Source organism: Austrofundulus limnaeus, unplaced genomic scaffold (assembly GCF_001266775.1).
Source record: "Austrofundulus limnaeus strain Quisiro unplaced genomic scaffold, Austrofundulus_limnaeus-1.0 Scaffold374, whole genome shotgun sequence".
Taxonomy (NCBI): domain Eukaryota; kingdom Metazoa; phylum Chordata; class Actinopteri; order Cyprinodontiformes; family Rivulidae; genus Austrofundulus; species Austrofundulus limnaeus.
The window spans coordinates 402,563-423,854 of record NW_013952776.1 but is presented as its reverse complement, the minus strand read 5'-3'; the positions used below and the strand labels follow the sequence as shown (position 1 = coordinate 423,854).

At 38.7% G+C, this 21,292-nt stretch overlaps 2 protein-coding genes across 3 annotated transcripts in view; one reads left to right on the top strand and one right to left on the bottom strand.

Moving 5' to 3' along the window:
• Positions 1-666: 666 nt before the first annotated feature.
• Positions 667-13,538, top strand: LOC106528370 (fibrous sheath CABYR-binding protein). Of its 2 annotated transcripts, XM_014023521.1 has the most exons (4): positions 671-1,010; positions 8,153-9,193; positions 12,491-12,528; positions 12,657-13,538. In XM_014023521.1, exons 1-4 carry the CDS (start codon positions 923-925, stop codon positions 12,663-12,665), a joined length of 1,176 nt encoding a protein of 391 aa, XP_013878975.1. In that variant the 5' UTR covers positions 671-922; the 3' UTR covers positions 12,666-13,538. The 2 variants fall into 2 exon arrangements, with proteins under 2 accessions (XP_013878976.1, XP_013878975.1); XM_014023522.1 differs by lacking the exon at positions 12,491-12,528 and having other exon boundaries at positions 667-1,010.
• A 387-nt stretch (positions 13,539-13,925) lies between these two features.
• The window catches only part of LOC106528371 (ribonuclease UK114), a 9,211-nt gene continuing 1,844 nt past the window's right edge, over positions 13,926-21,292 (bottom strand). Inside the window, exons 2-6 of the mRNA XM_014023523.1 lie at positions 20,592-20,697; positions 20,178-20,232; positions 20,025-20,093; positions 14,618-14,673; positions 13,926-14,525 (exon numbers count right to left, since the gene is read on the bottom strand). Of these exons, the coding sequence (XP_013878977.1) occupies positions 14,466-14,525; positions 14,618-14,673; positions 20,025-20,093; positions 20,178-20,232; positions 20,592-20,697 (346 nt within the window). The 3' untranslated portion in view covers positions 13,926-14,465. The remainder of the gene's footprint in view (positions 14,526-14,617; positions 14,674-20,024; positions 20,094-20,177; positions 20,233-20,591; positions 20,698-21,292) is intronic.

Below are 21,292 nucleotides of genomic sequence, written 5' to 3'. Positions count from 1 at the left end.
GTGTCATATAATGTTTTTTATGTTATTGTTGTCTTCTGCTAATCTGGGTCTGGGTCTAGAGGGGGCAGCATCTTTACCAAGGAGATTCAAATTGTCCTCTYTCCCTATACACTTCACCAACTCCTCTGTGGACCTTAAGACACTTCCAGGCCACTCAGAGACATACTCCTGGGTCAGCCCCAGGACCTCCTCCTTAAAGGACACAAAAAAATGATAACAAACTTTATAAGACATATTAACTGTGAAAAGAATAGTTTGTGAGAAATTCTGGTAGTTTAAACAAGCTAAGGGTTAAAGTATGACATCATCACACCGTAAACTGAACTCTGTTGTGAAATCTTGGAAGGAAAAAAACTAAACTGTGATTGTTATTTGAGAAATCAAAATTCTGTTGCATGAAGTCCAACTCTGTGAAGAATATCTGATACCAGCTTCAGTTTCTCACTTGTTTCACCAAAAAGTCCCAATTATCGTGCATATTGAAATCTTAAATCACAGTTTGTAAATTCTACAACAAAAACAAGAATAGCGACGTCCAAATTTTTACAAGGCTGCTTCAATTCTTTTGCATCATGAAGCAGCCTGAAATATATTTGATGCTTGTGTTTTTCTTCTGCTGCCACAAGGTGGAGGATCTCCTCCAGGCAGACCTGAAAGGGGAGGACACTCTTTATCTGMCACCTCCTCCTGAGCAGACTGCATCGGTTTGCTCCATGCTGGGAACAGACTGGGGTCTGGGGCCAAAGGGCAACAGGTTGAGCATGAAGACACAGACCAGAGGAGATAATGGTTCCCAGTATCTGTGAGGACCTGGAGAGACTTTAACTGTCCATGTTTTGTCTTTAAAGCCAGACAGAGCTGAGACTTTTATTTAGACGTTTATTAGGTTCCATTTTTATCATCTCATCAYTTTGTTCCAAACATGGGGTGCTCATCATCCAGCACACAAACTGTTGATCAGGAGAAAAAACCCGGCACAAAACCTGAGGAGGCCAACGGAGACACATTAGGTGAGTAATGATGMCCTGAGGGATGTCTGAGTGTTTGAAGACAGAGATTACCTTTACAACATGTCTTCTAATTACAAACACAKATTTTATTTATGTGTCTAAATGTCTGATATGGTCCGGTACATTGTGTGCTTTTCCCCTCAACTTTCTATTGACGTTGAGTCATTTCTCCATCTGTTCAGTCAGGTCACTGGTGTTATTTTAGACACTTCTTTTGAGGTTTGTTCAGTTCTCAGCCTCTATGAAAACTGAGCACTCTGACAGAAAACTCTTCTTGCAGTAGGACAGTGAAGGCCAGCCGGGAGTGTTTAGGAGTCAATTTGCAGCCGGAGGCAAAAATGGCAATCCAACCTGTTTGCTACCACACCTCTGTATTCATTCAGGATTTCAGATTTTCAGAACAAATACCAGGAAAAAATGTATTTGTTTGACGAGATAAAACAAATTTAACATTAAATACTCCACCAGCGTCATCACTTTCCTTTTCAGAAATGTTCTATGTAATAGAAACTCTTGTATCTGTGTAACCAAAGCAGTTTTGTTTCGACTGGAATTAATTGTTTATCATGATTAGCCTTCTTTTATTTTGTAGTAGTGAATTTTGTGTTGAAGCTGCAGGACACAGCCCAGGATTGTCCATTCATGGCTCTGAACAAAGCTGCCACATGCTTGGGTCATGCCAGGCATACACGTGTTTCAATTACACAGATAAAAACCCAGAGAAAAACAATTTGTGSAGCTTAGGAGTCAACATTAAAATGTTTCTGTAGTTTTGAACAAGTAGYCTAAGACTGTACAGTTTTTTTGTGTTCAGCACATTTCTCTTATTAAGAAATGGGTTGTATGTCCTACTACGGTGTGGACAAGATTAAGAAAATAAAAATGTTTCCTCACTGTCAACAATGACTTTTGGGTGAAAGAAATGAAAAAATCTAGCGGCTCAATCAAACTTCTCAGCTGAAACATTTGAAGTTTAAACAAGTCTCAGAAAGTTGGAGTTTAGATGAGTTTTGACCTCTTATGTTTTTTGACACAATTACAGTTTAGGTTTTAGGATTCTTCAACATTTAACAACACAATTTTTTACTCAAAGCCTAATTTCACACACAGACTTCTGACCTGTTAAAACTTTGGCAAACAAACTCCTCCAGTTGTTTCAACCTTTACATTCAAAAGAGCCATTTCTGCTCATTGCTTCATTAAAAAAATGTGTCCCAAGCTCCAAAACATGCTACAACTGTGATTATCAAATGATGGTCTGCGGGCCACTTTGAGATTGTTGAAGGAGGGCCTTTCTGGCCAGTGGGGGTAACATTATAAAACTAAAACTATGTAGTACATTTTAAAGTGCCTGTGACATCAAATTTATGTAAAAAAAAATAAGACCGCATTTTTAGAAAGATAACACTGACAATATACTTCAATAATAATTTAACCCCACTGAGACAAACAGTTGTTGAGATATTTGCACGTGCAGCAACAGGAAGTGATGTCAAAGGGGAATGTCTGCAGGTGAACAAAGCAGCACGACTAACAACACAGACTGTAGAGAAGAATCAGATGCTTCTTTAGATTATTTTGAGTCACTATTAGAGAGAAAAAGACCAAGAAGTTCATTTTTTTAGAGTTTCCCTTTGATGTTACTCCCTGTTTCACTTCGGCCAAGCCAAGTTCAAAARAAAATATGCTGYGACAAAATGTGCAAAATTGTGTTTTAACCCAAGTTTCTTAAAAACTRAAGATGCTGTCTTTGACTTTTTGTATTTGAAGAACATACACATCACAAGAACATTTATTATTACAAAGGACCACATTCATGGAAACAAGAAAACTACTCTTAATGGGTTTGTAAATAAATTTATAATAATACCTACAGATGAACCATGCAGGCATATTTTTGTTTCAAATTCTTATTATCTAGTCTTAAAGGTTTTTAAAGGCAGCCCTGATAGATTAGAGAGAAAGATCATACGTTAAAACTGGAAACTGGTGGCCAACGTGGTTTTAGGACCAGCCTTTCTCACCTTGAATTAGTAATAATAATGATCTCATATTTGMAAACAAACTGACAGGAAAACTGCTGAAGCTAGCCTTTTTTGTTGTGCGTATAAAATCTCAATTTTTTATTTCTTGTTAGTAAAAAGCCACATGTAGTACCACGGCCGCAGGTTGCACATCCYGGTCATTTACAGAACTCTGCAGACACACAACAATGGACATGTACGGCAGCCAGGTCCTTGTGATACTTTCAGTTCAGGAGATATTGCAATACAACTTATAAAGTTTACATTGAATTTGCCTGAGGTTTACTTTCTAGTCTACAGTTCTGTCTTACCTGCTGTCAGGGAGTGACAGACAGACACAGGTGTGTGGTTACCATGATGACCCTAAGCCAGTTGATCTTGGTTGACTTTCCTGTTCTTATACAGTGGGACTGCACGGCTGCACAGCCGTAGAGCATTCAGCTCTCACTGAAAAGGTTGCTGGATGGGGTCGTTGTTTATGTGCTCGTGAGTTCAGTAAACTTCTCATATTTAGCTTTGTGCAACGTGTTGTAGTGGTGACTTATATTAAAATCCTCTATGGCCGACAGTTTCTCTAAGAAGACTAAATGCAGGTTTGCCTTAAAATTCTGTCAWCAGATAATTTTCCTCTCGTTTCACCTGAAACATGAGATTTTATCTGTCCAGTTTTCTCTGTCGGTTCTTAAAGACTAAACTTCTTTCTCACTGGCAGAGAAGAYGTGTGCACGAGGTGGTGTCTGCATTGGACGTGTCATCTAGTGGGAAATGTAACTTATTCAGTGCTGCTGAGACACTTTCTTACATTTTTGTAATTTTCAAAAATTGTTCTAAGACCTGCTTTGAGTGAGGGTGCACGCCATATACGGCCCGCCGGCCACCAGTTGCCTCTCGTGTTCTAGACTCTTACATCATCCTGGCAARAAAATCAGGTATTGTATTCAGTACCAAGCCAGGCCTCTCTAAACAGGTCGTCCTTGTCTGACGTTTGGGTTCATACAGTGTTCAGTCTGTCTAAAAAACCAGCTGTACCTCCTCTGCTCCCATCCCCAGCCGGGCCCCGTCCCTCCTCTCTGTCTCCTCTGTGCTTCCAGCCAGACGTGACTCTGTTTTGACTGGGATCTGTGTCATCTTTGGCTGCTAAATCGTGTTGACRCACGGGTCACCCAGGCCTTCAGCAWTGGTTTTTTGTCTCAGGCCAAACAGTTACATTCAGTCTCTTCAGCTCCCCTTCTGCTGCTGCTCCAACTGAGGAAAATAAAACAAACTAGAGGGAATGARCAAAAGAGATCAATGCAGGACAAACAAAAGTTCAAACACTGATGTTAGAGATGCCTGAGTTAAAAAAAAAAATCAAAAGTTATTAATAAAAGCTTGTGTGTGTTTAACCACTGGCTCATTTTCACACAAGCTGCCGATCCCTCACATTCCCTTCCGCTCATCACACCGAGCGGTTTTTATCGCTTCCGACAGACAAACAAAATCTTGTCAGCGTCAAAATCACCCGTTCATCCAGCCTGCGAGCCCTTCTGGTTTAACTTGTTTGTGAATAAAGCTTCATATTTTAGCTGAAGACATTGAAGAGCTGCTGCCCAAAACTCCAGTACAACAATAACAAATTACACTAAACCAACACAAAACAACTATCAGCAGCTGTCAATCCTAGACCACCAAATGAATGAGGAAGACAGAAATGTAGACTGAAAAGTAAGTCTCAAACAAACAGTCATGGTTTGTAAAAACTAGTGACGTGCGGATTAATACTGAAATATTGATACCACTGATACCAGACCCTCATGCTATAGTATCAATACTAAMATTAAAATATCAATACTTTGATATTTCAGTAATTTCATGTGATGTATATCATTAACAGGAACACAGTGGAAAGTAACTAAACTAGAAAGCTTTTCTAAATCATAAGCGCTTGTAGGGAACTACTTTTTCTTCCACCTGGGTAATACGTACTTTAAGCCCAGCAGTGACACATGCTCGTCAGTCACTCAGTCTGTAGCTGTTACATTACTATGTTCATGTAACATAAATTAAGATTAAAGTTTTCATATTTATAGTAGTTCTTAATAATCAAACAATATTTTATTTTAGTGGTTTTATTTTATTTCATTTTCATCTGGTTAAAAACATTTATTTTGTAAGATTGTGTTAAAATATAAACAATGTTCGTTACCCTTTACCTGTTCAGATCTAATACCAGTTAATAATGACATGTGAGCCATACAAAACCATTCAGACACAGCTGTGGACTGATTAGCTTTTGTTTTAATCTGYCTCCGACAGGCATCAGCTAAGCAGTGAGCAAAACCAGGAAACATATCAAGAACAGCTTTCTTCACATCCTGACTCCACCTCATGACATATGTTAAAGGGGCAGGCTACTCCCATATGGAGTCAAGATGTCAGACATCATCCCTCACACTAATGTTTGATCACTGTTCTTATGTGTTGTTTTTAAATCAGACATGTATCTGACTAAAAGTCTCCTGAGTCTGTGAGACCCTGATCAAGAGCCCCACAACCCAGTCTGCACATAAAATCATCAATTAAGTCAGAGATAACCACATTATAGAAATATATTACTGTTCACCTAAAAAAAGACTATAAAATATGTAGTGTCTTTATAATTCAGTAGTAAACAACCCCAATAAATTTCTTCAATTGCGTCCTCTGTTTTTTTTTCCTGTTGTATTAGCTATACTATATTGTAAATGAGGATGCTACATCAATTTACCTCTGAGTTTAAAATAAAAAWAATAAATGACTGATTCTTTTGAAGTGGTGATTTGAAATYCACTACATTTTTAGATTTGCCACACACATAAGGTGAAAGTATCAGAATCAGATCAACATCGCTGGTGTCAGCATGGGCTTTATCAGAAATGGAAATTAAATTGGTGGTATCGAACATTGCTAGTAAAAACTCATAAACTCTGTTTTGGCATTTTGTGGGATATGAGTGAGAAAGAGTCCTGCAGCTTGTGATGGACTCGCAACAGCTCAAACTCCAGTGTGACAGCCACAGTCACTGTAGAAAAATGCATAAAAATCATCAAATTTAGGCTGTGAGTGTGTCAACATGTGGCCGTTCAGATGGAGCATGTAGGCCTTTAGCACTGTTAGCAGCATTCGCAGCATTAGCAGCGTAGCAGTAGCTATTGTCTTRGGAAGATGACATCATAACAAGAGGTGAGCATCAACAGCAAAGGATATGTTCCATTCTTAAATACTAAAATGTTCACTGTAACATTAACTTCAGCATTTAACTTTTGCATTTAGATTTACACATTTATTTAATATTTAGCTACATACATCTTTTTCGACATTTAAATTTAACATTTAGTAAAAATTAGYTAAATGTAACTTMTAAGAGAGGCTGATGGGTTTTCCCATCTGTTTCACCAAAAATTCTGTTTYCTTTATTCTTGTAGATTTTTGATGATTTTATCTCTGTTATGCAACAATACAGTGCCAGATGTTAAAGCACACTACACTTGATTTTGTTGTGCTGTATAGTTTAGTTTTGTTTTAATGCTGTGCAACAACATATAGTATAAATTGTAGGACAATGCAATAAGAAAAAACGCTTCAGTGCTCTTTGCTTTGTTTTAATAAAACAGGAGGTCAGAATGTTGTGACTCCCAAAACCAATGATGTTTATTCTGTCATTTTATACTCACCTACTGCTAACAGTGACCATCACAAAGAAACGTGACAGTAAAGCTGAATTTGCCTCTTTATAAACTCCATGTGTTTTATTTCCTGTCAGCCTGCAGGTCCTCAGGGCTTCAGTAAATCCTCTTCTCAGAACGGAAATGAAAGGATGTTTTTCAGCCTTTATTGTTTTTTTCCTGTCTTCTGCAGTCTGTGTCGAATTAAACCACATTTCTATGACCCAACCCAGTTTCCCCAAGAATTCTGGAYGCACTGTGCAATTTAAATAAAACATCAATCTATTATTAAATTACTGAACACACAAAAAAATTACTGTAGTTTTTCAATTGTAGTTTAGAGTTGAAAAAAAAAAGTCCAATCCAGACTTCTTTGTTGGGGCCTAAACATATTTTTAAAGTTCTAAAAGGGTTTTCCTGTCAGATCTTCACAATACTCATGATTTTCTAACTAATGAACCTTGTAGCATTTAAATCTCTCCATTCTCCTACTGAAGACAAGATGATTCCAGTTTATCCTGTGGGAGTTTCGTTTGTGATCTTTTTGCTGCCTTTAATTCATTTACGTATGATGCTCAATCTGCAAACAGTCTGGGTTTTAGCTGAAGATCTACCGAAGTCTTGATATGATAAATGAACAACATTACCTCCTTAAATCTTAAAAAAACCTCAAACTTACAAAATACAAAAAAACGCAGGCATACAGTAAATAATCAGAGTGAGCCTGTGAGTTTTAACCAGCTGAAGAATCTAGTTAATAACCTCATTCTGCTCAAATCATGTTATTACAAATCATTTTTTAACTTTTTGATTCTGACGTTTTGATGATTCTTAACATCAGTATCAGTTCCAGTCTTTTTTTAACCCTTTAAGCCCGACCGTTTGTTGATGCAGTTGTTKAAGAAACCATACCTTCACATTTTCCTCAAATTTTATGTCCATTTCAAAACCTTTTAAATTAAAACCCTTCAGCTTTTTTCAGATTCAGCCCTTTTATAAATCCACACATTCTCGAAATAATTCAGCCAGGCTTTAAATCTCTTCACAGAAACTGAAGATTTAAAAGATTTAATGATCTCTAACAGATTCAGGAGACTCAGCTGTTCCTTATGTGTATATAAATTTTAAACTTATTTACATTTTATACCACTGTAATCTTTGGTTTTAAGAAAAAATGAAAAAGCAACAACTTAAAGACAATTTTTTTTCACAACATATTGAAAATACGTTTAGTTTAGGTGTTTTTGTAAATATACATTTTAAAATCATGGCCATGAAAACGCCAAAAAATTTTCAATTTTCAATTAAATTAAATTATTTTATAAAATCAACACATTGGAGAAATAAAGCACCTTTTTATTCTGTGTGATTGAAATGTTAGATTGCACAGTTGTCAGCTGTTCCTGAYGTTGTTTCATTGTTTCTGTGTTGACAGCAGTAAAAAATGGCATCATTACAGAAGACGCACAAATCGTTGAGGCGCAGATGCTGCTGCCTGTTCAGACCGCTCCACCAGAGGCTCCTAAAGTAGGAGGCGAAACCGAGGAGGAGGCTGTGCTGGTGGCCATGGAGGCCCAGGAGGATCTCGGCTCTGGGGAAGACCTCCTGGCAGCTTCTGAGCCACAGTCTGAGCCTTCAGCTTCACCTGCAGAGAAATGCTCTGCTGAGCCCAACGATGCTGGAGCAGAAATGCAGGCAGAGGCCTCAGAGCTGGTTGAGGAAGTGGTTTCTGTACCAGCTGCTCAGGAAGTGCCAGCAATGACCCCGCTTGCCGTGGAGGAGACCCCAGCTGAAGCAGCTGCTGAAGCACCCTCAGAACCCCCAGTTGAACCTCCAGCTGAAGCAGCTGCAGAACAAGAGCCAGCAGTGACTCCGTCAGTTGTGGAGGAGAGCCCTGCTGAAACAGCTGAAGAAGCTTCACCTGTGCTGGCAGAGGAAACAACCGACCCTCTTGCACCAGAGACCACCTTCAAGACACCCACAGAAAACGAATCCCATGAGTGTCCAGCAGCTGATGAAGCACCGACACCAGGTATAGTTCCAGCAACGACAGAACCCTCAGAACCTGCAGATGCTGCTGAGCCTTTCATAGACCCAGCTGTTGCTGCAGCAACTATTCCAGAGCTGCCTCCTCCTACATCATCATCATCATCATCTGCTCAAGCTGAACCTGAGCCAGCCACAGAGGAGGCACCGAATGTGCCCACAGCCCGCAGTGAAACTGCACCACCAGAAGAGGCGCTCTGCCCCACAGAGGTCACTCCAAGTCCACCTCCGGAGCCAGAATCTGCTGCTAAAAGGGTCCAGACTTCAGAAGTTCCTGCTCCTGCACCGATGGCCTCAGAAACTCTTTCATGGGCAGCGACAGAACCGCCACCAGGAGGCGAGACCTCAGAGTCCACAGCAGAGGCTCCTGTGGTGGAGACCATCCTGGTCCAATCTGAAGACCCCTCAGCTGCTTCTGAACCACCAGAAGGTAAAATGAACCAGCACATTACTTTGTAAYAAAAAATAACAATAAAAATCCTACTGCTCTTTAAAATAATGCATCTATTTAACAGCTGTTCTGAATCTGACTGACCATGTTTGCTCCACAGCTAGTTATGAGCAACACTTTATGGTCAGCTAACATTTAATATCATCTTTTGTTGAGGACTCTTTTGAAGGAGTTCCTGACAGCTTATCTTGCTCAGTGATTAATCAAATTAAACACAGAAGGTTTCCTGCTGACTCAGTCTTCAGGGAGTCATGTTAATTCAGGAGACAGGTTGAAGGTGGCGGTTCCTATAAAACAATAATAAAAGCTGTGAAATCAGTGTGAGCACATGTTAAATACTCACAGCATGTGCAAAGAAGCATAATGAACTGAGAGGACAGCAATAGGTGAGAATACACTCGCTGAAGCGCAACAAGTCTTTCTGACATGCAGGTATGATCCAATCAGTCAATCTATTTTCTYCTAACTTATGACCAAAGAAAATACCTAACAGGCACGCAATGTTATCAGCCTTGAGTTCTCAGTRAACCAATCAGCTGCTGTTTTACTGAGAGCATGAACAGAAGAACACGTACAGTAAGTGAAGAGTGAAGGCTCGTCTTCAGTGTAGCTGAAAGTCTGCAGCTCTCGGTCTTTGTGCTCTGTYCTGAGCTGCCTGCAGACTGATCGTGTCCTGCTGCTTCAGATTAAACACAACAATCTCAACACTCTTTGCAAAGTTTTGACGGTTTCAGTCAGCTCAGACATCACCGTTCCAAGAAAGGAGGTGATCTTGTACTTGCATGTGTGAGTCRACTGTGATCAACCTCTACAGCTAGCTGACTTTAGCCACTAAAAATGGCATGGCAGAACAGTAGCTGAGAGTCATCCAAAATTTATGCACTGAATACCAAGCCCAGTGAAACTGTGGTTTACGGGATATTTACTGCCTGACTATAAGACAAGGGGGCTTTAACATTGTGGGATTTGACGGTTAGGCTGAGGTGGAACACAGATGGCTATGGAGTGGGTTGATGGAGTTGTACGGAAAAGATTTAAAAAGATGCATAATTATATAAATCACAGAACTCTTWTGCAATAAAGGCCTGAAGGCAGCCTAACATGAATGTTTATTGTGGGAGGAAACCAGAGAAAACATGCAAACACAAACTCCACACAGAAAGACCCCAGGTCCAAACCGGGGATTGAACGCTGCATTACATTACTTTGTTTCACATAGTAAATGTAAATAGTCTAAAGTTTTGTTTTACCGGATTTACAGTTTATGGAGTTTGATAGGGCCTGGCAAACATAAAAAAAAAACATATAAGGAGGTGGGGGTGGGATTATGCAAAGTCAACTGTTTTGACCTTTATATCATGTTACAATGTCCTTCCCTCATCAAAACACATCCAGAGTGTTGCTTTGACTCATTCAGGCATGTTTGAGAAATCCTTGAATCTCCTCATGTGGAGCTGTCTAAACTCTTGCTGGTGCAAAGCTCTGCCTATTTGTACAAAGCTCCTCCCTGGAACACAGTCTGCATGAGCTCCCGCCCCACAGAGCACCCCTCCCCTAAAGCATCGTTGTGATGACGTGCTGAAGTGGGAGTGTCAGAAATGGTGGTTCTTAAAGAGGCAGAGGCCAATTTCAAGATGATTAGATGCAAAGTCAGATTAATTTTTTTAGTATTTTCACAACTGAAGGCAAAACTGTGGTACAAAGTTAAACTATGTGTCTGGAAAATACCCCCCCCCCCACCATATAATGCTTTTTTAATCTTTAATGACTGTTTTTTGTTTATTAATATTTTACACTTTTTTTATAATTTAATTTCATTAATTTCATTTTTTCTAACTGAATTTTTGTTTGAAAATTTGCCATTCAAGGCAGCAGGGGATTTCTTCAGCAAATGCTACTTTTATTAGGAGTTTGTTTAAAATATATTTTTCCTGAAGAATAAATCATATAGTTAAAATCTAGTTACATACACATATAGTAGTTGTGGAATTTTTATTTTTGTTACTTCTGTAATGTGACAAATCTTCACGATAACAGGCTAATTTTTTTTGCATTATTTATTTCCACCTTTCAAGAATACAAAATTCAGTTGTAATAAATACTAAGTGCATTCTCAAATGTTCAGGAGATGGTGAATCCAAATAAAGTATAAAAACTTCTGTTCTGCAATGAAGATGTTTTGCCTCCCAACTGACGAGCTTTCTCATTTCTGAACTGGACTGTGGAGTTCTACACTTTTAAACTGTATGTGACAGTAATCTAGATTTACACAGTTTAAACGCCCCTCATTATAGAGAGTCATTAGGTTCACTAGAGAGACGTCTGGTCACCATCGCCCTCACGGGGCCAGAAAAGAAGGAAAAAACCAGGGAGAAGAACAAACCCAAAAACATTGTCAGCCCATATGTTTATGGAGTCTGAAAATCTCAGGAGGATTTTCTACAAACACAAGATCCCGGTACAACTTAAAGTCAACAGGACCCTCAGATAGAGGCTGGTCCATCCTAAGACCAGAACCCCAAAACCCAAGCTGAGCAGTGTCAGTGCAGTGAGGAACAACACATGGCTCAACACAGCAGCAGCTCTGCAGGAGCAGACTCAGAGCTTCACCTACATCTCAGTGTAGATGAATGGACAGGGCGGACGAAGGAGAACATTGAGAAACCAAATTAAACAGAGGAGGGCTCAGATTTCAGCTTTCAAAAACCTACAATTCAGCTCTGAGCCTGTTACCCAGTCAGTTTCCCTCCAATTCACACTTTCATTCATGTGACCAAAACATGTCCTGAGGCAGGCTAGCAAAGAATCTAACGACTCTCCATCGTGAGAGGCGTGTAATTTAATCTGTATGTGAATGAAGGTAGCGCCTCCTCATGATGTCCTTTCATGATGATGATCCATGCCCTGTGCAGGGTCTATGGCTGCATGACCTGGGGGCACCTGYTCTCCWATGTTTGTTTATGTTCTGTCTTGTGAACGGGTGTTCTGAACTGTAATTTCCCCTTGGGATCAATAAAGTATMATTCATTCATTCATTCTACTTCACACCTTCATGCAATAGATAACAACTTTCTCTCTCAGTGTTATACTAAACCACAAGATGAGATGCGAGAGAATGAAAAAACGAGTTAATTTCTCCCCCTCTGAGGGGGGCTGAGACAGTTGAGTGCAGTGCTGATAAAAACAATGAGACACTAGTTTAACACAGCAGAAAATATCATGAGCTGATTTCTTGTGTGTGTGTGTCTGTGCGTGTGTGTGTGTGTGTGTGTATAGTGGCACCTGCAGGTGAGGCCTCTCAGGATTCAGAGCTGGTGAGAACACAGACACAGCTTTACTGACAATCAATCAAAACATTTACTCATCAGCATCACTGTAGAGTAACTGAGTGTAAAAATCTTCTTTACAGATGTTTACTATTGTTTTTTTTTCCTGTTCACAGAGTGCCTGAAACAATAAAACCCCCAAAACAACTTCTGAGACAACTGGAAGGAAAATGGTATGAAGTAAAAGAAGAAAAGAAAATTCATCTTTTAAATACTGTCAGAATTCACCAAACAGTATATTTTGTTATTCTATGAACCTTAATAACTTTTCTTTCAACAAGTGGAGCCACACCTGCAGGACGTCGTGTGTGAAACAAGGATTCAKTGTGTTGGGGGTTGATTATTTCAAGTAGCTGCTTCTGAGGACAGAAAAGTAAAACGTATTTAGAAAGTTTAAACCAGAGAGGTTGATGCTTCACTTTTTTCCACAGATCAACCTTTAAAACTAACATAAGAAAAAAGTTGACATGTTGCTAATTTTAACAGGAATGCTGTTTTCAATAATTCATATGGTGATACTGAAAAAGACAGACATTGTTCAAAATTATTATTTTATATTTTAGCTTTTAATGTGGAAAACCTTTGTTTTAAATTGTAGGAAAATAAACAGAGCATTTGTGAACGTGACAAAGAGTAAAAATGACCAAAGTACATCTCCTTCATTAAGTTGTCTACTTCAGCTTTAATGTAGAAAAATGCTTTTCCTTAAAATCTCTTTCTTGACACGTTTACAGTATAAATTTGACGGTTGGTGATGGGGTGTTTGTAGGTTACGAGCTTCAGCCTCACACTGACAGATCGTTAGAGGACATGAAATTTACAGTAGAGGATGAAACTCTGTTTAAAGATATAAAAGAAAGTAGAAAATGACTTTCACTGCCAACAAATGGTTGAGTTGATCACTTTTATCTMGTTTCTTTCTCTGTAATTAAATGCTTTACTGAACTTTACCATTCTTCTGTTTATTGTACAAAATAAAGTTTTACTAACTAATCCGAGTACTTTCTATTTGTCAAACTGTTCTTTGAATGCAGCAGCTGCTGGTGGTAACCTGTACAAAAACACAAAGCATGTATTTTATATTTAAAGGACAAATGGTTCCACTTCACTTTAGACTCGGGTTCTTGACCAGAAWCCTGGCAGTTCTCCTGGACACAGATCTCTGATCCTTGGAGCCACCATGAACTCATTTTCGTTGTAGATATGCTTTCAGTGATTCTTTTCTGAAGGTTTCATTAACATTTGTTTGGTGTTTTATGAGATATTTTGGGAAAAGTCAAAAGCCCAGCTGTTTTAAAATTTTTTGTCTTTGGTGTTGGACACCATGTCCATTCAAAGAGGTGTGTGTTAAAGTGTAATTCTAAGAATAAATATTCAGAAACATCTCATGTTCCYATTTAATTTACTTGTAACCACTTTTTGAATTTAACCAACACTGGCTTGTGTTCAGTAACAGGAAGTCTTCTGGAACACAAGGCCAACCATCAACATACACAAGTATTTTTGTTAAAAAAAATCACTTATTAGTTATTTCTGATCATCAATAATGACAGACTGTCCTGGGTTTGCATGGTGGATATAAAGGCAGATCAGGTAATTCAAGACAACAAACAAGGTTACAGCTATTGTGAGAGAAACGTGAGCAGCAGGAGCTGAAAACACTGTGTTGTCTTCAAACCCGTCTCATCAATGTTAATGAGAAGAGAAAGTGCTCCGAGCCTGAGCACTGCCAGTCTGTTAGGTTACACGCTCCATGATTACATGAGAAACAAGTCTGTCTTCAGAACAAAATACATTTGGTTTAAAAGAAGCTAAAATAGTTTCTTTAGATAGGTTTGTTTTGTTGGTTTTTGTGGACCACCTAAATCAGCACTCATRCTTCAGGTTTCTTCATATCGTATGTGTTTTTATTGTTTCTGTATTTGTTAGGAGGCGTCGCTCAGAGGGCCCAAAACAGCAACTGCCTCGATTTCAACCAGTCCACCCTGGAGAAACAAAACACAATTCAGATGACAGCTTTAAGGTTTGAATCAAATCATGTCAGAATCAGCAGAAAAGAGCAGAGGTCTTTACTTACTTTAGGCAGGGCAGCGACCTGATAAGCAGCTCTGGCTGGGAAATTGGTGCTAAAAACTGGAGGGAAAAAAAGGTTCAATTAAGGCATGATTACAACAAACAGACATGAATTTACTCAGGTATACAGTTTGGTTCCAGTACATTAAATCACAAGTTAAAGGCAGCTCCTACAGTGGGTACAGAATGGGCTTAGGTTGGTTCATTAGGTGYACTGCTTAGAACAGTGGTGGGCAAACTTAGTCCTTGAGAGTCGCTATCATACCGGGCCTATTTCTCTGCCCCAACCAGTGGTGGATCTAGAAAATTTTCTGGGGGAGGGGGGGGGGGGGGGGGAGCTCTAGGCAGTGTGGCAATGCTGGATCACTTCACTTATGTTCTGTACGTAAGAAATGTCCTTTATTGAAATAGTCAACAAAACATCCATTAAAAACACTTTGAAACACTATTTATTGTCCTATTTCTCTTCTAAGAAACAAAGATAACTTCTAACTTCTAACTTCTAAGGCATCTGCGATAGCCTTAGAGGGCTGCGCTTATACTCATAGAATATGGGGTTACAATACGTAACCAACGTTCTGCCTGCAGAGCGGCATGTGGTGTTTGATGCAGGGCCGTAACTGAGCTTTTCAGGGGACTCAGATTATATTTAAAATTAATATTTTTGGTAAATATATATTTATTTTAAAGGTTGTAATGGGCTTTTGGACTAACAAACAGTTAGTAATTACAAATATTTTAGAAACATAAAAGTAGGGGTGCTGCTGGGGGGGGCAAGGCTCTACAACAGGGGGGCAGTTGCCCCCTTGCCCCCTGTAGATCTGCCCCTGGCTCCAACACAGCTAGTTGGAATAAATGGATGATTAACAAGCTCCAACAGAAGGAGAAGGAGGTGATTTAATCACTCTGTGTTGTAAAATGCAGGATAGTGGGCCTTGAGTACCARGGTTGCCCACTTAGCCTAGAACATAGTTTTGCAAATTGCACACAAAAATGAGCCATGATTTTAAAAACTGGCCACACAAAGATGGCTCACTGGTCTGGTTGAGGTTTGGACTATGGTTGGTCCATTGCAACGCCTTGTCATCACTGGTCAATTGGTTGCAAACAGAATTCAGAGGCTAYGATGGACAATTTGAGGTTCAGGTCTGTTTCCTTCTTCTTTAGTWTTCAACCCCACACAGAGTTCACTAGAAGTCTTTTCCTTTTCCACCTCTCTCCTTGCTATAAGCCTTACCTTCATCTCCCTGGCTATCCCAGGTTTTTTAAGCTCTCCCCATCATTTTTCCTGCACCTCCTCGTTCCACCACCAAGCCTCCTTGTCATTTTTCCTCTCTCCAGATGACACACAAACGCCTGTCTTGGCAGTTCATCTCTACTTTGTCAGTCACCTGGTAGCTGTTCCCAACCACCTGGGCCTGCCCCAACCCCTCTCTGAACTTCTTTCTTTTTTTTTTTTACTTCCACCATCCCTTGCCTCTACCGTCACTCATTTCCTCTTCTTAATTAGCAGAGTCACCGTACAGACTACCATCCGGTGCTGCCTAGCTGCTGCCTCCCCTGACAGCACCCTGCAGTCCCCTCTCTTTCCGATTGCTCCTTCTGCAAATGGTTTAAAAATAAAAGCATCAAYGGATGTACCAAGTCTTACAGTGACATTAGTAGAAATGTAGGGAGACATGATGGGGCTTTATGGTGAGCAGTAGTGATACAATGTATTCAGATTAGATTTAATCTATTGGGAGCAGCTCAGATTGCACTCGGCTAAATGACTCAGCACATTTCAACAGTCTGTGGGATCATCTTTTATCAAAGGTGCAGGGTTTCTTCACTGTTACCTGAACAATCATTGGCTCATTACCCATACTTAGTGGCATATTCATATGGTTTATATTAAGGACCTGCTGCCCAACAAATACATGGCAGTGAGGGGTTGATTTAGTATAACCCTTATTAACAATAAATAAATAAATAAATACAGTGTAAAACAATCTTAAATGAAAAATAAAAACAAGGCTGAGAACATTTCTTGAATGAAAAAAGGTGAAAGTCAAACTTCATCTATTTAAATCTAGTCAACACTTGGAAAACACAGACTGTCTGGGTTGTATACTGACACCCAGTGGCTAACTTTATGTGACAAGATGAGATTCCTAAAATAATGGACATCCTCCATCACTTTTCACCCCAGAGGTTTAAACTAAGATAATAATAATAATAATAATAATAATAATAATAATAATAATAATTTTATTTGTAAAGTGCTTTCAAACAAAGCACTGGACAGGAGATAAAAACACAAATGACAAGAGGTGAATTCATGAAAAGCAAGGATAAAATCACAAAAAGCAAGATAAAAACACAGAAGGCAAGAGATAAAATCACAGAACAGATCAAAACAATAAAAAAAAAAAAACCAAAAGATAAAATTAAGACAAGTGAGATCGTTTGAACAGGTGGGTCTTTAACTTAGCTTTAAAAACCTCTACAGAACAGGCCTGCCTGATGTCCTGAGGGAGATAATTYCACAGAGAGGGGGCACAAAAAGAGAAGGCACGCTCACCGATGGTCTTTCTTCTAGCTTTTGGAATYATTAAYAGGCCAGTACACCTTCAGATCTGAGAGAGCGTGATGGAACACAAGGATGTAAGAGGTTGGTGAGATATGAAGGCGCCAGGCCATTTAAGGCCTTTTAGGTGAGCAACAAGACCTTAAAATCAGCTCGAACCTGACAGGACAACCAGGGAAGGAACGACAGTACAGGGGTGACATCATCTTATGATGAGAAGAATTATGGACCTTGTTTTGGTCTAACCTTGTGTTATCTCATGTAACATGTGAAATGAGAGGTTCGAGTCTAGAGCAGGGGTTCCCAAACGTTTCCAGGTTGTCCCCCCCACCCCAACAAACCCACTAACAATGCTACAAAATATGAAAAGAAACATCTACTTTTACAACGTTTTCTCATTTTCAATCACTATTCAAGAATTCTTACATTTGTTTAGCACAAGATTTATAACTAACGTTTTAACTACTGTACTGAATTCACACGTAAAATCCAACTTTTCAACAAACAACAACAACAACATATTATTATTATTATTATTAAGATAATAAGAACATATCAAAATAAATCCTAAATAGCATTTCAGTATACAGTGAGGAAAATAAGTATTTGAACACCTGCCAGCAAAAATTCTGGCCCTCATAGACCTGTTAGTCGGCATCTAAAAGGTCCACCTCCACTCCACTTATTCTAAATTAGAAGCACCTGTTTGAGGTCGTTAGCTGCATAAAGACACCTGTCCACCCCRCACAATCAGTAAAATTCCRACTACTCACATGGCCATCACATGAAAATAAGGATTAAGTCAAATTTGGTCAAAAATGATTTCAGCACATTTTCAGATTCCTGTTTTTTAATGCCTAGATCATCCTGATATCATGAGCGGACATGACTTATTTCTATTGTTAATCACAATAATACTTTATTTGGTCTGAATCCTGTTTTAGGTTATTTTAATGAGGACTTTTWGAAGTCATTTCAAAKAGGAAACCTCAGTATTTGGATTTTGAGATTTCTCAGAAAGTAAAACGATTTGCTAGCTCGCAGGGGAAATATGAAAAAGGTGTTTTTGCTCAAAATCATGTTTTTTTGTTGCCAATGCTCAAATAAGTGCTACGAAAAATTATTTAAGATCATATTTTTGACAGTTCATTCATACGACACAATAAGGCATTTATTCATTTTATTTTGACATAATGCAACGTTTTAATCAAAACATTATTCTATTCTAGTCTATTTTTTTCACCTAACACTTTGAGACTTACATCCTCAATTCAATGTGATAGGTTTATTATTATAAATTTTATTTGAAAAACAAATTAAGTTTTATGAAAATTATTTGAAACATTTGTTAAGACTTCTTTTTTATTTTAGCAATTTATTTTCTTATCTTTCTTCCCGATTTCCGATGACCCCCTAGCACACCCAGGCAGCCCCCACTTTGAAAAACACTGGTTTTAGAGTATGTGCTGAGGATGACTCTCAGCTACTACCACACCAAACTTTAGATCAAAATCCATAAAACTGACCGAGTTATGGTCCTTTTTGTGTTGGATTAGCTGTGGCAGCCATTTTAATTGACTTGAATCAAAAAGAAAAATAAACGCTCAGTTATYACTTTGCTGGAGTTTCACTAAAATCTGTCCAGTCCAGTAGTTGATGAGTTATTTTACTAACAAACAGGATTGGTGCCAACATTTTAAACAGATTTCTTTACGGTACATACTCAATACAGAGGATGTATTGAGGATGACTGTCAGCTACTAGAAAGACAAATTTTAGCTCAATATCTGCAAAACTGTCTGAGTTATTCAGAGTTATTTTGTGTTTTCTAATGCTGGCTGCAGCAGTGTTTCTRTGTGAAATGATACGAACTGTGTGAAACAGATGTAACATMAATTTAAGGTATGTTTGACTCTAGTTGTGAGAAGAATGGTTATGTAAGAAGAGAACATAAGCAGAGGGGTGGAAGACCACGCAAAGGCTTTAGAACAAAAAGGTGGATCAATTTTGTTGATAACAGCAAGACGAATCACATTTTAGTCAGGATGTCAAAGGTCAGTTATTGGGAAAAGTACTGATGAATGATTATTTTAAATTCCACTGTCATGTATATGTTGTAAGATTATATGGATAGATTCAGAGAAGCAACATCTTAACATTCACTGTACAGTTTGTTCCTTCTGACAAGAGTAAAAGTGCTTTTAATTAAAATTAGCAAAAACCTAGAACTTRTTAATAACCTGAACAGTCGGCCATCCTGACCCTACATTAATCAGTTGTAGATGTACGGTACATCCATTGATTACTTTCCACTGGTTCATGTGATATTATGCTAACAGTACAGTGAGTTAAAATCCTCATCACCTTTGGCAGTGGGCTAGGGTTGGGCAATATTGGCAAAAAAATTAATCATGATTATTTGTGGTATTTAGCCGATAACGATTAATTTGACGATTAATCCCCTGGAGTCCCTGGACACCCTTATTTCMTAGTCACATGACCAATTTAGTGGGGAAAATTTGCTCTTTGTAAAAAAATGTTTCAAACTGTGTGAAAAGTACAGATTTCAGGCTATACATCATATTTTAAATTGTGCTGATAGATAAATAAATTACAGAAYTTTATTTTTAATGTTCGTCATATTTGAAGTGGGGAGGAGCAGCGAGCGGACTCTGCCTGCTGGCAGTAATCATATTAATTGTCAAGTGCCAAAAAGTAATTGATTAATGTTTTTCTGACAATCAATTGCACACGACACGATTATGCCCAACCCTACAGTGGGCCATGATAAAAACAGACAAGCCTCCAGTGATTTCTCATCATATTGCAGATCAATACTCACACTGCTTGTAGACATCGTTGACACTTGTGAAATCGTTCATGTCAGCCAGCAGCACTGTAGTTTTGACAACTGCACAGAAAAAACAATCAAATGTCTGCAAAACTAATTTAACAAAACAGATGTAAAACGTTTTGGGTCAGACAATCCACTCACCGTTCTCGTAACTGCAGCCAGCAGCTCCAAGTATTTCACCCATATTCAGCAGAGCCTGAGGAACAGCAGATGAACCACGCACCCTTAATATCAGTGTATATTTACATATATACAGTATATTCATATACAGAAGGAAGCAGTCAGCGTTACAACAGATGGATGGTCCTGTACTCTGTAGCTTGAAAAACTGGGTGCAAACATGCCTGATTCCTGCTGTTGCTAAAAACTGAGCTTTCAGCAAATTGACAGTTTATCCTCCTTTTACAGCATGCTTTCATCAYGAGGGATAAACAGAGCAACATGTCATTAAAATATGCTAAGAGTAGTAAAGACTTTAACTGGAAACATGTATTTATTTTCTGAAGTTGTGTTGGATTAATGGAGAGATGGAGGAAGTAGCCTGTGAGGCGTCACCTGTCTGGTTTGTGCCTGAACCCCACCATCCACCAGCTGCCCACTAACAGGATCCATCCCCAGCTGTCCTGATATGTACATCGTCCGGTCCACCACCACCGCTTGGCTTAAACACACAAACAGGAACCAAGTGTGACCCTCACTGAAACGGGCTGTTTCTGTCAGACACRATGTGAAATATTTTATCCCCTCCTGTGGTTTTAGCTGCTGCAGACAGAGAGCAGCAAGTAAGACAAAACTTAATTCATCAATCATTTCTGGTTCTGCCAGTGTTGGTGTTTTGAAGAAATTATTTTTTAACATTCCASTGCTGTAATAATTTTACATTTAAAATGACTTCATCTTGACTTTTAGTTAGAACTGCATAAACTGCAACATTAAACTTTAATTTTAAAGTAAAACTTGTGTCAAACTAAAGGCCCTCGGGTCAAATCTGGCCTTCATTAACATTTCATCTGGCCCCAAAAGTAATAACTTAAATGTAAAACGGTTTTATTGCTTTCTTTATGTCACTGGATTTAGTGCAGTCTTCTCATGACTGCTGGCCAACTTTCAAGCCAAAAAAAAAAACCAGTTTGAATTTTCAGTAATCTTAGCTTTTGATGTGAAAAGAGCAACAGAGAATCAACTTTAATTTTATTTTTCTGTATTTTCTTCTTATTTTAAAACAAAATATATGGAATTTTAGTGAGGGTTTAATT